This window comes from Anguilla anguilla, chromosome 1 (assembly GCF_013347855.1).
Source record: "Anguilla anguilla isolate fAngAng1 chromosome 1, fAngAng1.pri, whole genome shotgun sequence".
In the NCBI taxonomy this organism is placed as follows: Eukaryota; Metazoa; Chordata; class Actinopteri; order Anguilliformes; family Anguillidae; genus Anguilla; species Anguilla anguilla.
In genome coordinates, this window is record NC_049201.1 from 60344477 (window position 1) to 60366569 (window position 22093).

Sequence of the window (22093 nt, forward strand, 5' to 3'; positions counted from 1 at the left end):
AATCACACCCATTCTTAAAGTTTCATTCAAATGCAGAAGCATGACTTCTTACCATGGGTTGAATATCTCACAGGAGCCTGTGGCTTGCTCAGTGGGGTTTACATTTCATCTAATGAAATGGTTTGGTGGAGAGAATGTTGCTTTCTGAAAAGTAATCTGACGCATGGTGTGCCACCCACATATTTTGCCAAACAAAATGTTCAGAAGTTCATAGTTATTTTGTGAACATACTGGGAAAGAAATTTTAAAAGAAGATATATTTTAAAAGGCAATGCGGTGGTCAGGAAACAAAACATGAATTTTATATGTTTGATTTTTTAGGTTGGACACTGTTCAATGTTGCCATTAGAGCTTGATAGCAAAATCTCCATTACTTCACTGAATATCTTGAATATCTAAAATAGAAAAGGGTATTATGTAAATGTGCCGTTGAAAAGGGTATAAAAGTTGAAGAAAGATAACATGAGGCAACCACATGATCAGAATTACACTTACAGTATGTGTTTAGAGAATCTCTTCGCACACCAGCAGTTCCGGTGGCTCGATCAGGCACCTGTAAGTCTACCTAAACTGCGCGTGCAGTGGCTTCCTTCCACTCATGTCTGTGCAAGCTGCTGTGAATCAAGTAGCAGCAGGAGACCACGTGTTTCAGAGGAGAGGGCTTGTCTGCAGTCTTCCAAATCAATAGATGTTGTGGCAAATCATTTTTGGGCATTTCAAACGGGGGACCAAAAGGGGGAAGAAATGTGATCTCCATCTAATATGGCACAATTACCATAGCCTTTTCAGCATAAACGTATTTTAAGTTGTCCTTCAGGAAAATTTCAAGCTCATATGCCATATCCCAACCTGGACAAACCCTGCCTGGTTATTGGTCCACATTAATCCATTGATACAATAGACGTAAATCAGGTTTGTAATAGAGCTGACAATTTACCTTCAAAATTACACCTGTGTGCCAACATTTACAGTCCTGCTTTCTCAAAATCTCAAAAAGACTGACACATTTTTTCCAGAGGAGTCTGGCAAGATCAAAATATTTTTTGACTTTCAGTATGAAGAAATACTTATTTGCTCAATCACCAGTATTAACATAAAACAGATCCTATCACCTGTTTTTTCTGTATGTCCTGTATGTAGTGTTCCAAAAAGGTAATTATTTTACGCATTTGTAATGTAAAGGATATTTGATAATCGCAAGTTCTATACAGATAAAAAGGCAATGTGACACAGTAAATCACAGAAAAATATAACTTTTCCATTATTTGTGAAAAAAAGATCAAACATTTAAAATCCCTGTGGAAGAAAGTTCCACTCTAGCTTCAGTAATTGGTAATACATCTTCAGGCCACGATAACTTAACTAAACATATTGCTTAAGTACCACTTGACAACATGAAACAAGCTGACAGGATGGTGATGAATTTGGGCTGCTTTGCAGAATCAACACCTGGGTGTTGAGTTAATCGATGAGATCACTATGTATTCCACATTGTACTAGAATATTCAGGAGAAGGATATATTGAAGAGCTGAAAAGCTATTGAGATGCATTGAAAGGGTTGGATATGAGCTGTACATAGAGTTAAAATAAAGACAGGGTGGTCCTAGGCAATGTGAGAGACAGTTAACTAAAGCTATTTAATGATCCTAGTGTTCAAAAAGAAATTAGCAGGAAAGACCACTCACTTTTTTCAAAGCATTGTAAGCCTGTAATCCTCGACCTGACTTCATTTTTCTTCAGGACTTTAAACTATTGGTGCCCACACAAAACTCCGCACTACATAGGCTAAAGGGCTCTGTATGTCTTTGGCATATCTTCAAGAACACCAAGATGAAAAATCATATTTTTCTCAAAACTAATTTTATTACAAGTTCGTATAGTGAATGTTTTTTAATGCACATTGCACAATATATTATTTTCATCTATACCTCATTAACTAATACTTTGTGCGAACAGAGTGCCCTATGTTGACACCAAATCTATTCATTCTGAAAATAAGTTTCATAAGAAATAAAAACCAATAAAATAACTTGATTTGTTTCCAGCCTTTTGAGGAAAAACTATCCCTTGTTTGTAACAAGATCATTTGAAAAGTTTCTAGATGAGGAAAACATTTTAATGCTTCTGACCATATTTCAAATTGAACTAATAACCCTAATAAAAATATTCCTTTAATCTTCATGGCTTTTTATTGAAATATAAATGCAGCACCATTCTCCAACTAACAAAAACATCTCTTTGAGTTATACATCTAAGTCAAATAAAAATAAAACTATAAGTGAATGCAGACTTCCATTTCTTTCACAAAAGTGAGCTATAAGTCTCAAAATAAATTACAGAATAGTAGACCAAAAGTTTGATTTGTTCTGAATGGAACTTTCAGGAGGAAGTACTATAAGTAGTCTGTTCTATTAAAATGAAATACTGTTTCTAAAAACTTTTCAATAACATTTGGTCCCTTTTGGTCCCTTTTTACAGTTGACTAGCAATGTTATCTCTTCCTCATTGACAATTGCCTCAGAAATTGTACCTTGTGCTTGTATTGTATATGTACTACTGATTGAAACAGAATGATATAACACTTTTGTAAGCTCATTTTCTGAATAGCCTGTGATACATTGTAAAGTATAAGAGTACAGCACCATATCAGGACATTCCCATTAACAAACTATTTACTTTCTCTATATTGTTCCACTTTTTTGCAGTTTTCTGTGAATTTAAATAACTCTGTTGTGTCTACTCCGTGACAGATTATATTTTCCATGAGAAACACCCAGCCTTATGGATTAGTAACCTATAGAGTTTTTGCAATCATAAATGATCATTTCACCGCTTTTCTTTTTTTTTTTTTAATTCAGGATTCATTCAATTTCTGTTTGTTGTTATTTTTTTTATAACTGAAGATATTTTTTATGCCAAACTCAGTTGTAACTCTGTATCATAAGAATCAAAATTCCAGTTGTAATAGTGATATTCCTTCAATACAGTAGGATTTAATAAAATGCATTTAGTCTTCATGCCATCTGGTGGTTTTTTTCAGTGAATTTCTGTACAAAAAGGGACAGAAAGATTGGATGGTGCACTGCACCACATGCTAACCCATCGCAGGCGCTCTCCCACTGGTCGGAATTTCTTTTTTTTTTTACATCATTCACTTCAAACAGCATGACTAAACTGATCCAGCTGGGGTTAATGGTGCAACATATAACTAAGAGACACCCCACATTTCCCTTTGCAATGAAGTCAAATCCTACTGTACTGAACTACTGGAAGGTTCTGCTATCAAAAAAATAATAATAAAGCCTGTGGTTTGTTGTTTAAAATAATAAAACGAAAATGTAAAAATTAAAGTCATTTAATTTCAGTCATTCTGCCTTACATTGTGCCTTTCCTCAAAATGTATTCTATTCACTTGCTTCTCAGTAGGGGTAAGGGGTTAAGTCTTAAATACTTGACGAAAAAGTTCCTGGTTTGAACCAGTGAAACTCAATCTACCTTGAACCTTCTAGAATTTTATGGTGTGCTGAGATGGCCTGGGATCTGAGTGCCAGACTCAATGAGACCCCGTCACCTCTACTGTACAGGGTAACTTGAGAGGGCCGTACCACTGTGAAGGGTTCTGTCGACCAAAGCGGTTAAAGGCAGAACACCAACAAGGTGTCCCACATTTTTCTGAATGTGCCACACAGAACAGTGATGCCAACACAATTGCCAGGTTCAGAGATTTTTTTGCAAATAATGCATATGGGAATAACCCATTTTTAAACTCTCCACTGAATATCCGATCACCCCTCCCCTGTAGGTCTATAGAAACCATGCAGAAAATCAATTCTTCCCTGATTCCCTACGGATAACCTGCACCGTGCCCCCCACTGTGGGTCCTCAGCATTCTCCTAAAGAATGGACAGATTGCTGATCAGACCAAAACAGATTGACTCCCTCCTTCAGACAGCCTGCTCTGGGTTTGCTGCAGCTAAAGGGGGAGTGGAAAAATGCACCAGACACTCCTACGGGCTATAAAGTCTAACCACACTGAAACAGTCAGACAGAAATCACACGTGGATCTGTGTAGTAGGTGAGGAAGGCAGAGAGAGAGAGAGAGGCCTAGACTCAAACATCTTAGAAGGGTTGCTTTTTTGAGAATCAGCCACTAGAAGCTTTTCGTTTTTACAAAACGAGACGGGAAATCCATGACAAAGTTTTCGTTGAGAACCAGAAGCTCCCAATTGGGTCTTGACTGAAAGAATCTCTAGGATTTCTTAATAATCAACTGCACTTTATATACAGGTGTGACAGGCCCAGGGAATAGAAAGTTGGCAAATAATAGTGAAAAAGATATTTCTTAAAAGATCAAGGGCGATCTTGCTGGGGTGGGTGACGATGTCATTTGCGATGGTGCGGCCGGCCCGCAGCAGGTTTCTCTATTCGGATATCAGCATGCTGTCGGAGGACGAGGAAAACGGCAGCGAGAGCTCAGGTTCGGACGAGAAGTCCTTCTGCCTGGACGGCACAGGTTACCAGATCAAGGTCGGCAAGAAGAGGAAGCCCAGCAGCGGGCCAGTGGTGCCAGTGATGGCATCTCCGGTGGGCGAGATCCGGCAGCGAAACACCGCCAATGCCAGGGAGAGGGACCGCACCAACAGCGTCAACAGCGCCTTCACCGCGCTGCGGACGCTCATACCCACGGAGCCCGCGGACAGGAAGCTGTCCAAGATTGAGACCCTGCGGCTGGCCTCCAGCTACATCTCCCACCTGGGCAATGTCCTGCTGGTGGGGGAAGCCTGTGGGGACGGGCAGCCTTGTCACACCTCCCCCTCCTACTACCACCACAATGGATCCCCCAGCCAGGACACTGAAAACTCTCAACCCAAGCAGATCTGTACCTTCTGCCTCAGCAACCAGAGGAAAATCGTGAGTACCACACTGAAACAAGGTCAATGTCACACACACAAACACAGCTAGATCTGCAGGATCCTTTTCTTATTGCTGATGTGATGGAATTAAGACTTGTGAAAGAGAAATTACTTTTTAAACCAATTTGTACCTACTTTTAAGACAGATGTGAAAAAATGAACAATCATATTTTTATGAATGAAATGCATTTACATTCACAAGAAATTGCATAATTTTTTTAAAGTTTCTATAGAACTCAGTGCTATGTACATTAAAGCTTAGAATGCCATCCTCACTTTGAAAAATAAAAATGCAAAAATGTCATCTGGAATGTTTTTTAGTTCTGTTCTGGAGTTAGATATGTTATAATAATTTTACTGGAGATTATTATTACGAATCTAACTTTTCAGAAACAGTTATTCTTTGCTTTTTACTAGGCCAAAAACTCACCAAAATTGAAAATCTGGATTGTTTGTTAGATATGTGTTCAAGCTTGAAAAAAGTTCAGCAACTAAGATAACTAAGATCTTCGCTGGTATGGCAGGCTCTACACACCACCTGCAGTGTGGGGGAGCCTATATACAGTATTAATGCTCCCACAATTAAGGCATGTGGAGGTTGCAGCACACATGCGAGCAATAAGACGCAGTCTTTAGCACCATTTGGAATGTGAGATAAGTGTGGGATAAGTAAGGGATGAGTAAATCAGTGATGAGTGCTTCAGATCAGACCCAGGTAAATACACTTGAGTGGATCTTTCAGTCTTTGATTGAACATTGTTCAGCTTGCTGCCTAAAAATGAGCTAATCAGTCGCTAATCAATGAGCTAATCAATCGATTGAATCATAGACTTTCCTTGGTTTTTCTTCAGACATTGTTTATGAAGTCAAATAGCATATTAAACATTGTTTAATATGCAGTTTCTTTCTTATTCAAGATTCCCAAGCAGCCATAAAACCTACGATAGGATAGGAAGTTCACAGAGAAATGTATAAAATCAAAAAGTGAACAAACACAATTTTTACATTTTTATGACTGGGCTAGAATATTGTTTTTTTTTTATTTTGGCATCACAGGCACAATAAATGTATTAGTTAAAGAACTGGAATACTGAAAATGAGACAAGAACCCATTTTGGAACAGTCAAAGCTCATTTTTTATCAGCCAGCCTACAAATTCATAATAAAATTCAAAATGACATATGAGCAGACATACTCACAAGTTCCAGAGAAAGAGCATGCAAGTGAATATATTTCAAATATTGTAGCTTAAAAGCTGCAATCTGGAAACGGAATTGTTCCTTGTATCTACCCTTGAACATTCTGTGAACATCTGCTTTACTCCCTGAGCTACCTGTGTGGACTTCCTGAACGATTTACATGGATGTCCTGTGTTGATCTAAGTCTCTTCCATGCCTTATAATTAATAATACTGTCAACTGGATTCAAACGTATGGCTTCAGTGTTTATTATTTTCAGCTGCTGACTCAGTCAGAGCTGAGCAAAGCTTGCCAGTACAGATTTGAATGTTACGATGAAGACATATCGTGTGATAATGGATAGCCTAGCATCAACAATTTCATTTTTGCTTAAAGGAGAACAAAATGCAATGTAAATATATATGTTATGTAAGCGTAATAGTATTTAATTACCATGGAAGCGATTCATTTGCATTCAATTGTGAAAATGAAAAAAGCACAAACGCGTCCCGTCATATTCTAAAACTGATTTCCTTCTGTTGAAAACCATCTGCATAAAGTTGAAAATAATTCTTTAGCTTGTATTTTGTCTCACCGCAAAGGCTTTAAGCCATGGGGCAAAGAGATATTAAACTTGTTTTATGACATTTTTTGGCGATAGATTCAATTACCAACTATCACAAATATAGCAATAAGGTAAAAGCAAAATATAGCATAAAGTAAAGGCCAATGTTTAGAATAGTTATTTTTAAGAAATTACATTGATCCCCTTGCTGTTTTTCTTACTGTAGAAAATTAATTCTGCATATTAATAAAGTATAGGTAACATCATAGGTGTGCTTAATTCACCTCAGTTTTTGTGTTTAGAACAAGTAGTGGATTATGAGTCTGACTTACAGGAGACATGTATCTCACCCATTAACTTTATCATCACACTTCACAACTTTTTGTTTGTTTTGTTAACAATTACTTTTCTGACTAAACAAAACCAGACCACTCTGCAGATCAGTGTCTTTCTCTTACATCTATAATGTTATAATGTTATGGGTCAGTTTTGACCCATTTCAGTTTTAATGGAGCTGAAATACCAGATACCTTCGCTTTTTCTTAGTGAGATTTTATGAGTTTTACCCTTTTGGGGTCTTCGACTTATATGAAGTGTTTTTACCCACAGCTGTGGAATGTCTGTGCACATTTTTCTTAGAAAAATGATGCTGTGGGAGAATTTGGGTCAGCGTTTTATGAAGCGCAAAAACCATTTGATTACTGAAAATGGTTACTGTACATCAAGTTGGTTGAACGGTTTTCTCAAAATCTAGCTAATTTTTTGAAAGGACATAATGTGTTTAATAAACTTTTATTGAACATTGTTTTTGAAATTTAAAAAAAAAAATGTTCTTCTATTTGTTATTGGTGAATGGTCAGAGGATATTTGTTTGCATAATGTAAGGGTTAACTGTCAATTGCAGGTGGACTGTTTTATTGCATTTATTTTCACATATCTTCAGTGCATGTATTGATTCTCCATGTGGATTAATGCACTGTATGTAGGTACTCAGCATCCATGATGACAGCATGATGTTCTTTTGATTGATTAAATTCAATTGAACCCAGACTTGTTAAAACACAGTTAGGAGGCATGTAAAAAATGCTAATGTGGAAACTGCATCTACAAGTTAAGAATTGTTCTTCCCTGATTCTGAGCTCATCAACTATTTCTGTGAAACACAATTTTTTAAAGTTGTTATTTTGTTACTATTTTACCCTGTCGCAAACTGAATGCGCTTAAAGATTACAATCAGAGGCTTCCATAACTGATTATTTCTGTACTTCTTATTCTACCTTAGCACTCTTCTATCCTCTTCTAACCACTTCCACTGGCCTGCATTATTTGTGCATGTATGTGCAAATTCATTGTGTTAAATATGTTTAAATTTAATTTTAAAACTCACACCATTGCAATGCAAGAGAATTTAATCTATCTACACTTGCCTATACTTCATTTGATATCTGTCCCCATATTTTATTGTAACCGTCTAGTTTAATCCTTATGCTTATCATTTTGTCATTTGGGTTTTGAAGAAATTAGAGCAAAATCCTTTGTCATGAATAATGCTATTATTCATCCATGCTATAATGCACATATACACTACATTAACCCTGGCATAGATAAAATGAATATTTGTCCAGAATGAACTTTCTAGGATATGTTACCAAAGATCCTGACACCTAGCAAGGATTATGCATTGTTAAAGACTTACTCTGGCCAATGATTTTTTTTTTTATAGCATAAATACGACAACCTTAGCTTCACCTGTCTGCATTGCAAGACTGCATTGATCATCAGTAACTTTGGTTTGGTGGTCAGTTTGTAAAGGATATGGCTTCAGTTTGAATCTAGTAGAGCTGACCAAGTAAATGCAGCCCAATGGAAATGCAGCTTTTGAAGATGGAGCATTCTCTATCATTTCAAAGGGATGTTTTGATTTATTAATATTTTTTTGGGAAAGGTGCAGAAAACCACAGAGCAAGCAGCCACAGAGTCTATAATGCATTGTCACAGTAAAATCCCCTCCAACTCTGTATTTGGGCAACAAAATTAGCCATGTAATTCATTAACTTTGTTGCTTTTAACATTTTGCCTGTTAGTGATTTTATATGAACAATTTTCACATTCATTTTTCAGAAAGATTTTTTCTTTTTTCATTTTGCAAGGTAAAATCATTAATTTAACTGGCATGAATATATTATTATGGTCATAACGGTATCAGACAATGACCGTAAGTCCCATGAGAAAAGCAACAAGGCATAGAAACTGAAAATGTTTTCACCACTCAGGGTTAGCTCTCGACATATGCGACAAGGGTGATCGGATGGAGCGCCACTCACTTGGAGGGAAGGGGTGGATGTGCCAAATAAATAAAATAAATAAAGAAAAATCCACGCGTTGCTTACATGACAATCAGAGGCCAGACAACAATCCAGCCCTCCACTCTCTGTTCTACAATCACTATCTCCCCTAGCCCCCCCACCCCCCAACACCGGTCCATAATCTCACCTACAGCATGCCCAGTTTTTGCATCAATATGGCCCTCACACACTTTTGACCGATACTTGTTGTATCTCAAGAAAAAATACACCCATCCATTAATTGAATAACTGCTAGCAGATGTTTTGCACACGGGGATGAAGTGTTGCATGCGCGTGTTTTCTTTCAAGTGACCAAAAACAAAAAGCACTGTTCATTAACCAAAAATCTGAATCAATATGATTACCTCTTTTAAACCCAAAATGTATGGGCATCAATCATGTCTCTCAGTGACAAGCTGTCTGCTGCACATATGCCCGATACCAAACCAGAAGCAGAACCTCACAGAGAATTATTGTTCTGATTTTAGACGTTAGAATAACACGGCTTCTGCTTTAGCGGAGATGACAGACAGATCTGGGGCCCTGGGCTTTTTAGAACAGCATGCGTTTCATCACAATGTGTACGGCTGGTTTGTGTGCCCTCCTGTCAAAGTCCGAGCTTCTATTTCTGCCTCTATTTTCACACATCTGGCATAGACTTGCATTTGTCTTGGAGTGAGTGTGGCGTATATTCCTTATTTAAAAAACTAATACCCAGTTTAAATGTCTTAAAGCTCGTAAGTGACGTGTTTCCAGCTCAGCCTTCCAGCCTCTGTGCAGTTTGAGGTTTTATTGCATGATGACATCGACTGAAAGTCCAGTCTGAGCCCTTAAAGCGGTGATTCAAAGCAGACGGTGGAGTCGCACCCTGGGCTCACTGAGGCTTGTTGTGTGTGTTTGTGTCTTAAAGCATCATAACGCTAAAAAGGTTTAAGCAGACACACTATCTCTGCCCTAAACATAATTTCCCCTGAGGGAATGAATAAACTAATATTATATTGATTTTAATAGTACTAAGAAGAATTGCGCATGACTGTTTGAACATATTCTCATTATTTTTAAAAATGATGACACGTTGATAGAATCTTTTAATTAAATTCATGATTGTGACATCAGGTGAAAGACATAAGAGTTCTTTTAACATAGGTCTTTGAAACAAAAAAGAAAGTAAGGGAACCATTTATTTCCTTGTCCATTAACACGGGCCATACATATCCTAATAATGATCTAAATATACTCACAAAGTGCATGTAGACCATACAATGAGAAAGTCTCCATAGTTCAGCCCATGAAATTACTATGCTTGTCAAAGCCACGTTTTGTGAAATGACTTTTCTGCGACAGCATGACTGGAGGTATTTGCACTTTGCTAGGTGACCAACAGAACTTTTGATCAATCATTGTGAAAGTCTGTCTACTTTCAGCTCATTCTGTGTCTTGTGTATTGGTATTGACAAGACACTGTGAGTGTTTTAATAATTGACGTGTGGTGGCAGTTGACCAGTCTAACATATAAGGGCAGTCTCTTATATGTTAGACTTGTCATAACTGCTCCCATCCATGAACAAAACAGCTTAAATTAACAAAAGAATATGATGAATTTAATGGGATGCTTAAACACAGCTGTAAGCAAGAATGAAAAGTTCAAGTGATCAAGGTCTTTAAAGATGGTTTAAGGGTGGTTTTAAAAGCTGAGAAAAAGAATTAAACCTGCACTTTCACAGATGCTGTGTTTATAGCCTAACAGACGGACATCTTATATTAAAATGCAAGCAACAGCTGCATTTCAATCTATGAATGAATCATAATGAACTATTATGTCGGTTTTTTTAGGCTTTTATTAAAGACTGTATCTTGAGTTAGAAACATTACCCCTATCCAACCTTTATGGGAAACAGCTGGCAAACGCTTAGCAAGAGGGAACCTCGACGGTTATTTCTGATGTTTGGTCTAGGCAGCTGAGGGAGGGTGATGCGTGTCATCTTAACAACTACCGTTTGCAAAAGTGTGAGTGACATCCTTAAAAGGAGCCAAGTCATTTTCAGTGGCAGAGCATATGGTCCAGAAAGCAATATGAGCTGAGGGATCGCTTTTAATAACAACCCAAACAGATGAGTTTGATGTACGGGGTAAAGTTACAGGCCTTGAAGTCCACAGAATATCCTTATACACAGCATGAGCATCTGACATGTGCCCCAGATGTGATCTTTTATGGAACTGTCAGCCATACCTGGCATCAAGCAACCAACCAACCATATGTGGTTAGAAAATAAGGTTAATGGGGGAACATATGAGCTACCTGCCTGAGCTGTCATTTACTATGTCATTTCACGAAATAAATAAATAAATAAATAATTAATTGTTTTGGTTTTTTTCTTGGGTTTTTAAGATTAAAATTTCACCACAAGCTGCCAAATAAGAAGTACAAATTTGAAAAAATCTACAACAAATGTTATTCAATACCACATTGGTTCAGGTGCAGTTAACTACCCTTTCATCTTAAAGGATTTGTCACTTAATTGTGGCACTTTTGGGGGGGAAATCATGGTTATTTTTTTGAATGAGACTCCATTTGACTTGGGGAGCGTGTTATGACTGTGAGTGCTGCCCTACCTCATTCGCCTGTGGCTGAGAAAACAATGACTTCCCAATTACTCTGGTTCTCACCAGAGTGGGGGAGAGTAATGGAATCCAGGTGTGCCACAAAGTGAGGAAAGGTGAGAACGGAAAATCTGAGGCAAATCATTTCCCAAGGTCCACTTCCTGGCCAGACAACCTGGACTTCAAGGAAACTCAGGCAGCTCAGAGAATGGATTTATCCTACAGTCCAGAGGTTTGCTGTGTCTTGATAAATGGCTGACTGCTGAATCTCTTTATATTCAAAATGCAAAGAGAATAAAATTAAATTAAATTAAAATTAAAATTAATTAAATTGATCAGATTTTTGTTTAAAATAAAGCACTTTTAATATCACTTTGCTGTCGTTATTGAAGCATTGTTAAAAGGGTGATTTTATCTGTAACACATATGGAAAGTGTTTGTACCCAGCATACATCAATGCTTATTGTTTGGCTTGCATTAATGCTTATTGTACTCACTGATATTTTCCACAATAAAATGGATTGCTCCAATTCAATATCCATTACAGTAAAAAATAAAAAAAATAAAAAAACATTTGCCAACTTTATAAATACTGCCAAAATATTCCCAGCCTAATATCTGAAATAAAATGTGCAGAACATTATTTTGTGGCAGGAAGAATAAGCCAACTGACTCCACTGTTTTCTTTTTCAGAACAAAGACAAAGAAAGGAAAATTGCACTAAGAAGCTAATGCTGAAGGAGAATGACAAAAGAAGCTACAGATTTGCAAGTCATGTACAGAAGGGACCTCCCTTTATTCAACTGCTATTGATAAACTCACAGGACTGGAATTTGGTTGTATATATATATCCAAATATATATATTTATATATGTTAATGCAATGGGTTTGTTGGGTTTGTTTCTTGAAGAAGAATTCTGAATTGCCCATGAAAAATTGATATCTCAGATTTTTTTTTTTTGCTAACTGCCTGTTATTTCATTGCCTCATGAACCAAACAACCACAGGTATTCCTGTTAAGCTGTGACTAAAATGTGAACCCAATCCAATGAACTGGCATCACTTATCTTAAGCTATCTCTTTGAATGCCAAATACAGAATGTGTTGGTGTTTGAGATGCAAGCTCACTCACAAATATATTATAAACAAAAGGCTGATTGCCAAGAGAGGAATTGGAGGACAAGCAGAAACATGGCGGTGAGAGTTCAGGATATAGGATTAGCGAGCCAGAAAAAAAAGACCAGACAACTGTCATCATTGTTGATCATGATCCTCAGAGGGTACTTAGTTTCTTTGATAGAGAATTTGTGTCACTACTTAGAACTCTATTCACTAATCTAATTGTCTAAATCAGGAGTCCTTCGGTTGTATTGATAATTCTTCAGGTAAAAAGGTCAGCATATTACCCTCCAACGTGCATTGGGTGAGAGGCAGGAATACACCCAAGACAGGTTGCCAATCTATCGCAGGGCATACATATCATTCACTCAAACCTATGGGCAACTTAGAGTCTCCAATTAGCCTACTTGCATGTAATTGGACTGTGGGAGGAAACCGGAATACCTGGAGGAAACCCACATGGGCATGGGGAGAACATGCAAGCTCCACACAGAAAGGCCGAACCCAGACCTTCTTTCTGTGAGGCGACAACGTGTCGGCCTCAATACTTTCATGGTTCCATTATTTCAAATATGCCTTGTCTCCCCTGGTTTGACATGGCCCTGCTTGTTGGCTAGGACTTAGTGGTGTGCTTATTAATATGACTGAAGGGAGAAAATCTTTAAATAGCTAGCTAGCAACATGTTGTAATATGTGGGTAGAAAAAAAGTGGTATATCTGCCATCCATAATTCTAGTGACCATACTTGGAATGTTTGAGTTAACACAGGTTTACATATGGTCTAAAATATAGGAAGGTAAATGGGTAGCTAACAAGTGAGCTAATGGAAAATTAGATTTACTTTGTATCAGATAGTCTATCCATCTCATTTTTTAAAATTAAATATAGTTAGCTGATGTGACAAAATACATTTGTTCAATGATCATTCCATGCTTTCAGTGAGCTTCATATCATGTGTTTACCTTTATATGAATTTGATCTGTATTTCTGAAGACAAATACAACATTTAAAACATAAAAAATTGTAATAATTTATTTTGTAATGTATTTATATATTGTATTATTTATATGGTATTGTGAATCTTTCTTCCATACATATAATAAATTGTTATTTTTCTCATTATGGCCCCGTGAAGCATTCTAGCAAAATTGCCTCACCTATTTTAATAAAGTATACTATATTGAACTAAAACAGGACATATTGCCTACTATCACTGCAATGCTACATAGGAGTATACTGTAGCTGCTGTTAATCTTTATCAACATCACTATGTGAACCAGTGGGTTGCAGGTGGTGCAAAGGCATATGAGCGGACTATCTTCACAGTATGAAATTTTCAGAAGTAATCATTTTCAAAATTTCCCAAATAAAATGTCCAGCTAAAACAATTTATTCACTCTGTCAACCCATTTATCAAATATGTTGTGTTGACCAAGATTCAAAATCCAGTGGCTACCTGTAAACTGTGTTTTGTTTTCTTTATGTAGTCTTTGCAGTTTAATCCAGTATTTTGCTCAACTTCAAGTAATTTAGCTATTTTCTAATTGAAACAGTGACTCAACAGCACTTAGAGGATACTGGTAAATGTATGTAATGGACAAAACTCAATGAGCACATTATATAACAGTATAAAAGTTTACAACAGTCCAATAGTTTCTCATTGAGTTAACATTAGATTAGAATGCAATACAATACATCATTTTGCAGCCATTCATTATAAACAGCCATTTTGAATATGTCATTGGATCCCATTTTATACTACTAACAGGTGGTGAGCTGTTGAGACACAGAGGTTTTTGAACAGCATTTTTCAAAGAAACTTTAACTGTACATGGGGGTTACAACTCGGGGGAGGTAAATTCAAAAACAATCTTATCGTGCTTGCAGACCAGTGCTCATCCCAGCAGGGGCTGTCACATCAGGAAGCAAGAAGCTGACATCTGCTTTCAGTTGCAGTAGCTTTCCTGGTGTGTACATAATCTTGCCTTTTTCTGTATTGACAGAAATGTTTTTTAAATGTTGTCTAAAAAAGGAGTGAGAGAAAAGAGAAAAGAACAAATTAATGCATTCAATAATTCTCATATTCCATAAGTGATATGATTGGCAGAAATTGTGCAGATTTTCAGTTGTCACTCACATTCCACCCCCTTCCACTATTCACATTCCTGAATATGTCCTTATTATATTATAGGATGGTCATTGATTTAGACATATTTACACGTACAGATGATTTATATTAAGCAATTTCTTACTAACATGGGGACATTGCACATATTGTATAGTCACTTAAGAGTGGAAAGCATTTTACATATATGACAAAACTATAAATCAGTTGTCTGCATTCATAGGCTCCTGGCCACAGGGAAATAAAAGATTGGTGTTGTGAACCCATATGTGAATTGCTCGTATATGTACACAATTGCCATTGATATTCTTAAACTTCTTAACTGACACAGAAGACTGGTGGTTCCTTTCATGTGTTTCATCTATGCATCTATATATGACAACACACGGACAGCTTTGTGACAGTCATCAGAAACAAAGGCAATTGCAATGAAAAGAATCAGGAACACAGCAATGTTGAAGACTTGGAGGAAAATCATTCTGTTCAATAAATATGCTCTAGTTTATAGCCTTATGACAAGTCGAGATTTGCTGAACTGCCCAAGAATTATTACACTTTACACATAAACAGCACCTCCTCATTTTCATATTTCATTAGATTAGAAGACAAAGAAATTGGTGCGAGGGGAAAAAATGTACTGGAGAAGTCATTTTCATCACTTTTCATCATGTTATACATTTTTAGAATCACAAAGACATGAATGCTTTTACAGTCCTCTTCAGTAAAACCCTGCAGTGCTGAGGAGGGAAGAACAGAGGTGGGGGAAGGAAGGAAAATGAGAAATAAAGTGGTCTGGACAGCTTCTCTTTCCTTCAGCTTCTCTGATTGAGCTTCTGCACTGGCCACACGAAAGGGCCCAGTTACTCACCTCCTCCTGGGCCTCACCTGGCCAGCCAGCCTGCAGAAGATAACCCCTGTTAACAGTTGGTTTCAATCAAGCCCCTGGCTAGAGCTCACGCTGGGCCCACTGGGAGCACCGAGGAGTCTGCATGAAAGGAAGTCCTAAAACTACTGCTACAGAACGACAGGTGGCTGCTTTGGCACCAGCTCACACGCTCACACCCATTCACACAGTGGTAATGGCCCCGCATATTACAGCCGGGCTTTTTCGCACAATCAAACCTGGCACATGACTCACCCAACCACATCCCAGACTGTATCAACATTCCCTGAAAAAGAATACGATTCTACTCTGCAGAGACTGTTAAAAGAGGCTAATAAAAGAGATTTCCTGCTGATTCCATTGTTGATTAGCCTATGTTCAATATTAATTACAACTGATCAATTTAATACTGTTTAGCCCAATTTTCCAAAGCAGAGAATGGCGCTTTAAAATGCCCTGAACGCAAACCTTTGTTTCATAGAGTGGTTGTTCAACACACCAGAACCGAAGAAGTCTTCAATATCCATAAGATTAAAGGGGTTCAGCCACAGAAGCCTTTGGCTTACAGCCCAGATGTATCACATCACATCTTCTGTGAGCATAAAGTCTTGATTTTTCCCTACACTCCTTTGATATCACGCAGAGAGACCGTGAGTAGGACTGCAAGGCGAGGGAGACAGTTTCATCATCTGCAGCACCACTGTGTCCGGTCTGTCATCACCAAAAGACAAGATCTATTCATTAGAATAAAACCCTCGGCATATAATCATAAAGTCAGTGTAAATCTTTGCGTGGGCTGCAGAGCTAAGCGTATGAATTCCAGCAGAGACGCCACAGCACGTTTTGATGTTAAAAGGGGTTGAGACAGGGTGTTGCGGACATCTGGATGCACAGTGATGATGGCAAAGACTGTGAATCCACAAGGACTTCACAGGAACAAGTGGCGGTCAAAGTGAAAGAGATCAGTTTTCCTCGTGGGGCAGGGGAGTTTGGGTAATTAGCATTGCCTGCCCTCTGAGCACATGCTGAAATACAATCAGAAGCGCCAGAAGCAGCGTTGTTTCGTAAAACCGGGTTTTCCGTCCCTCTCAAAAACAATTATTCAGGCTCAGCCGCATGTCTGAACTAATCACAATACACACTGTGCTTCCAATAAAAAAAATTAAGAGGTTGTAATCAAGTGGTAATGAACTTCTTTGGTTGTTTATGGCAGAACTGTGACTTCGGTGGCCAATGAAATGATTGAATGAAACATGAATAAAACAAAGCTGCCAACAAAAAACAAACCCTGGATAAAATTACAGACTTTTAAATTGAATGTCTCGGCTGAAAATGCTTGTTTCCTAGAAGTCAAGAGTTTTGCTAGGAGTGCAGTGAATTGCTCATGAGAATGTGGTGCTTTCAACATGCTGTTTCCAAGTGCACCACTTTACCATATGTATCTGAACACTGTATTATTTACACTTTTTAATTTGAGCTTTATTTTATAAATCTAATTCCTGTTAAATCCTGTGAAACGAAACCACTGCAACAGTGCAGACCTACTAAAACATTCTACATCTACTACATTACAAAATGCCATTTTTTCATTTGCATAAAACTTTTGGCCAAATAGCTTGCAGGAAAAAGGGATTTTTTTAAAATCAATATATGTTTTAAGCTGATGTCAGCTTTAATAACACTCCAGTTCTGTAACTATAAGTGAAAAAAGCCATTTCCAGTAAAATTTAATCAGAAGCAGATATCTGTCGGACTTGCTGGGTTTGGGAGAGGCAAATCTCTGACTACCAGCTCAGCTTCTCAATCTCGGAAGCACTGACTTTCAGAAAGGAAGTTTTAGTGGTCAATGAGGCCTGGCTAAAGACATTTCATTCATCTCATTCAGTAGCACATCATTAGTGCCCCTGGCTCACAGAATGTGCTGTACTTCTCGGCTTCTGTCACTTTATGGTCATTTGTAATGTTCCTAAATGAGCACGCTTATAGTCCGAATAATAGCTGAATAATAATCCCTAATCCCCTGATTCTGAATAATAGACCAATAATTATTCAGTCAGTATGTGCATCACCTTCGCCTGTAAAGTCACTGATGATGTTCTTTTGTATGGTGTACTCAGTGAACTCAGGCTTCATTCAGCCTGGCCTTGTAGCTTCTCAGAGGTTAGGAGGTCCAGTTCAGGGTTCTTCCTGTGGATCCTACACAGGGTTGCTTGAGGTGAACTTGTCTCTTTGTCAAAGATAAGGTCACTTTAGTTACTCCACATATGGTTTTGAACCAGCCACACACACACACGCAGATACACGCACCGACACATTTAGCCATGTATTTTTTAAATGTTAAAAATCAGAGTGACAACTGCAGTCACCTCCAACATTCATGTTTTTTTTTACTGTTTTACTGATGTTATGGCTTGATCAAACTGACACCTGCTGGAAAAAGTAGGTATTACCTCAGAAACCCTCTTAAGCACCTGGAGGCTAAACTGGGACAGACTGAGGATTTTTAAGGAAGTGGCCCTGGCAGTGAAATGTGGCAGAGAGACTTTAATCGCTTTACAAGCAAAGCGAATCTGGGGCTCTAGGGTTTTTTTCAGCTCACCAAACTGATATACACAATCCTTACTTTAACATATGAGGACAAGATTTTGTTCCATTGCAGTGCAGCACCTGCAAACTAACTTTGACTTTTAGAGTCAGCCAACAACCACCAAAATATGCAAACAGATTTTCTCTCAAAGTTTTATATTTGCTTGCCATTAAGGGACCAATGTTCTTTAGCGTTTTTAGGTTTTGCATATTCTCAAAAAATAATATGATGAGATGTTATCCGTGCTGTTAATTTAAAATATTTGATTTAATATTTAACCAATGTTCTTGTTGGACAGATAAAATAAAAATAAATTAACTGACTGATTTCACAGAGGACAGAAAGGGAAAAGGGAGAGAGAGAGCTCCACTTCTGTTGGCCTTGGTCTTTTTGTGCCTATAGGGCCTGCATTTTTAATACTGGAAAGAAATCTCCCCCTTTGTCAGTCCCAGCACTGAATAAAAACAGAGTGTAATTCTGTGGTCTGTCTCACTCTCATTACCCTTTCAGAGTCTGAGCACGAGTGCGTCTGCACAACTGTGGAAATCCTCACTTTTATTACCCTCTTCACCAGCACTGGAAAAATGTTGGGATTGCTACAGATCCCATCTGGTGCACATTAGCACACCACCTGGACCTGGACCAATTATGAAATCAAAATATGGGATAACAAAAATAATAAAACGAATCCCCCCTGCTCCCCTCCCCCAGACTTCCTGACGTGTGCCATTTTATCAGTTTGTTTTTATCTAAATTTATAAAAGGGAAGGAAGACTCATGTGGAACGTCTCAAACATTATAACTGCAGATCACGATACTTTGTTTTGTAATGAAAAGTACACAGACTAAACTTCTGTGTAGTTTGTAAATCGAAACCAGAAACAGGACATTTGAGTACAATTAAGTTTCTGTGTGAGAAGTTTGTAATAATGCGGATAAAGTGAATCGACTCTAAGTACCCTTGTGATATTTTCGATCACGCGATGCAGCTCCAAATGTCTCACAGCCGATTTTTGATGTCTTTCACGTTTCTGTGACAGCAGTAAAGAAAACAAATCATATGTACATCCACCATTCATACAGCTCACACAGAACTTCCCAACAGATTCCCGGGGTCGTGATTTGTAATACAATATTGGCCACACCTTAAAAGGCCCATAAGCCAAATGACTTCAAATACTCTTTGCTGATTAAATCTTTCTTATTAACAATGCAAATTAAGAAAATACAACAGAAGAATCAGGGTTTCTCTGTGAATAAATCAATGGGTTTACCAAAACATTTGCCGAAACCTCAGAATTAGCACATGATAAACCCAGTGACCTAGCGCATGGTGCAGGCAGTGTTCCATACGCTCCTGAGTCCTCAGTCGACTTCTACCACTTCCTTTTGATTTAAACACCAGGGCTTCTCACTTTGTGGGCCTCCATTCCCCTTGCGCACTGATCTTTATATTGAAGTGGCCACAGTCTCTAATTTATTAGCACAAGAAATACATTCCATTGTCAAAGGACTCCCCTAAGGTTACCCTTTTAGCATAGAAACAGAGATAAGGGCAAGTACAGCTGAAAAATAAAGAAGAAGAAGAACAACAACAAGAAGGAAAGAAGGATGCATACAGTGCTGCATATTGAAAAGAAAGTCATAACTACAATGACATATAGTAGTGCATTATTGAGGTGATGGCTAGGTTTTGCATCTTCTGGTTATCAGACCCATGTTAAGGTCAATGGAATCATGAACTCCAGTGAGTACCAAGACGTTTTGGAACAAATCCCAGTTCGCTGTGCCAGGAAGTTCAAACTTTGCCATGAATGGATTTTTCAACAAGCCAATAATCTCAAGCATACATCAAAATCAAATGAGAGATGTACCAAAAGATGCAAACAAGTTGCTGAGAAACTGACAACATATTACAACCCCAGTGCACTCCAATAGAGACTGTGATTCTTTCAACGATTACACAAATTCCTTGAGGTTGTCCAAATTTTTGACCTCAATCAAGTCTGCAGACTCAATTTGAGTCTGCTGGATGTGATTCTAGTGTTTGACAAATATGGTACTTCCAGACTGGCTGATTACAAATTATTGGCACACAAAAAAGGCCCCAAACTGACATTCAGGGAGTCCTGAGAGAGAGGCAAAAAATCGTTCCAGATATTGTACAGAAGGCAAAACGATACTTCTCCATTCCAAACAACCCCATTGATGCAGAAAAATGTGTCTCTTCAAAGAAGGCATGACTTCCTTCTGCTGTTCTCTTTTAACCAGACAGAACTGCATGCCAAAACACAAACAAACCTTTTAAACCTCAGCGGACAATGGAGTTTGTAGCCCTCTGAGGTTGTGAATATCAACAAGTAGTTGTTTATTCAGACTCACTATGTACATGTAAAAGGGTGCAACTATACATCATCAATCTGGCAGAGGCATGCTGTGTGCTGCAAGTTGCTATGAGGTAGAAAAATCAATCTCCTTGTTCACATTCTTCATTGTTTTCAAAAAAAAAAAAAACACTTTATAGAGATCAGGAACAGAATCTTACCCAATATGTTCAAGATGCTAATGTGGAAATTGTGTGTATGCACTGTACTTTGTTGACTGTGGTGTGTTATACATGTAAACACATGGAAAAGCATCATCATCTAGTGTTGCTGAGGCAGCAAAGGTGAATTTTGCTTTTTCTCTCAGGAGTTGCCTTCCTACAATGGGGTAATAAATATACAATGGCATTTCAACAAGCCAGTTTACCTTAGTTTGCTAAATGAATTCCCTCACAGTTCTATGTATTCAAATTAGGGAATGCAATCCATGCCCTTGTTGTGCACCCAGAGAATGTCCTCTTTGACCCATCAAACCTACAAGCAGACGAGTAATATGAGCTGCTCCCATGTCAATCTCAGCACCTTTCGACCTTGCAGTCCAGACATTTCTCTCCATTTTCCTGAAAACTTGGCTGCTTGCAGTGTGTGTCTGACTGCCATTCTTCTCCATCTCCCTTCCTCCCACTGCAGCTACTGAATTGAGTGCCTCTGCATAGTTAAGTCTCAGTACTGAGGCCACGCAGAGCTGAGTAGGAAGCTGTTCTCCGAAAGGAGCCAGGACTTTTAGTTCCAAAATGTGTCTTCGCTCATTCTTCCCACCACATGGAAAAAACATTGGGGAGGAAAAAAAAACTTCCATCCAGCAAGGCCCCTAAATAGAGGCCACAGGCTACCTTTCAGTCTAGGTACAGGAAGCGGCCTCTTTTTATGCTCTAAAAGTGTTTTCCTCATTCTCCCTGTACTTCCTAGTAACGGGCTTAGCAACGAGGAAGCTAAATCCACACAGACAAAGCCTAAATTGCCTTGTCCTGTGACTTTCTGTTGTATTTCAGGCTAATATGCAGGGGACTACCAATTTTTAAAGTGTGATACATTTGCATCAGATTTTACTTTGGCTACTGTACCATTATATGATATGATATATGATATGATATATGAGGATGATATATGATATGATTTTTGAGACAGAAATATTAGCTAGCTAATATATTAAATTATACAGCTGAATAAAACATGCAAGGAAGAGTCTAACTGATACATTGAGGTTTCTGGGCAAGTTCAGCAAACATTAGTTTTGTGAATGAGAATAATGTTCAGCTATAGCTGTAGCTATAGTATCTATCTTCCATTATTAAGAGACAGGATACTTTTGTCGTTGGCTTGCAGGATAAACTAAACGGCTGTTTGGTACCACTTTTTTCATCCGTTGTTTAAGCACATTCCACTTTTGTG

At 38.1% G+C, this 22093-nt stretch overlaps 1 protein-coding gene across 1 annotated transcript; it reads left to right on the forward strand.

Annotated features, from left to right (window-relative positions):
* Window positions 1–4064: 4064 nt before the first annotated feature.
* On the forward strand, window positions 4065–13665 carry LOC118210929 (basic helix-loop-helix transcription factor scleraxis-like). The gene is made up of 2 exons (XM_035387454.1): window positions 4065–4912; window positions 12297–13665. Exons 1-2 carry the CDS (start codon window positions 4382–4384, stop codon window positions 12333–12335), a joined length of 570 nt encoding a protein of 189 aa, XP_035243345.1. The 5' UTR covers window positions 4065–4381; the 3' UTR covers window positions 12336–13665.
* Window positions 13666–22093: the final 8428 nt, after the last annotated feature.

What these genes read in the sequence shown, in the direction of transcription:
- LOC118210929 (XM_035387454.1), top strand. Translation starts at nt 4,382, where the DNA reads ATGTCATTTGCGATGGTGCGGCCGGCCCGCAGCAGGTTTCTCTATTCG. An exon ending in TCAGCAACCAGAGGAAAATC is followed by an intron (nt 4,913 to 12,296) that starts GTGAGTACCACA and finishes TTTCTTTTTCAG; the next exon opens with AACAAAGACAAAGAAAGGAA.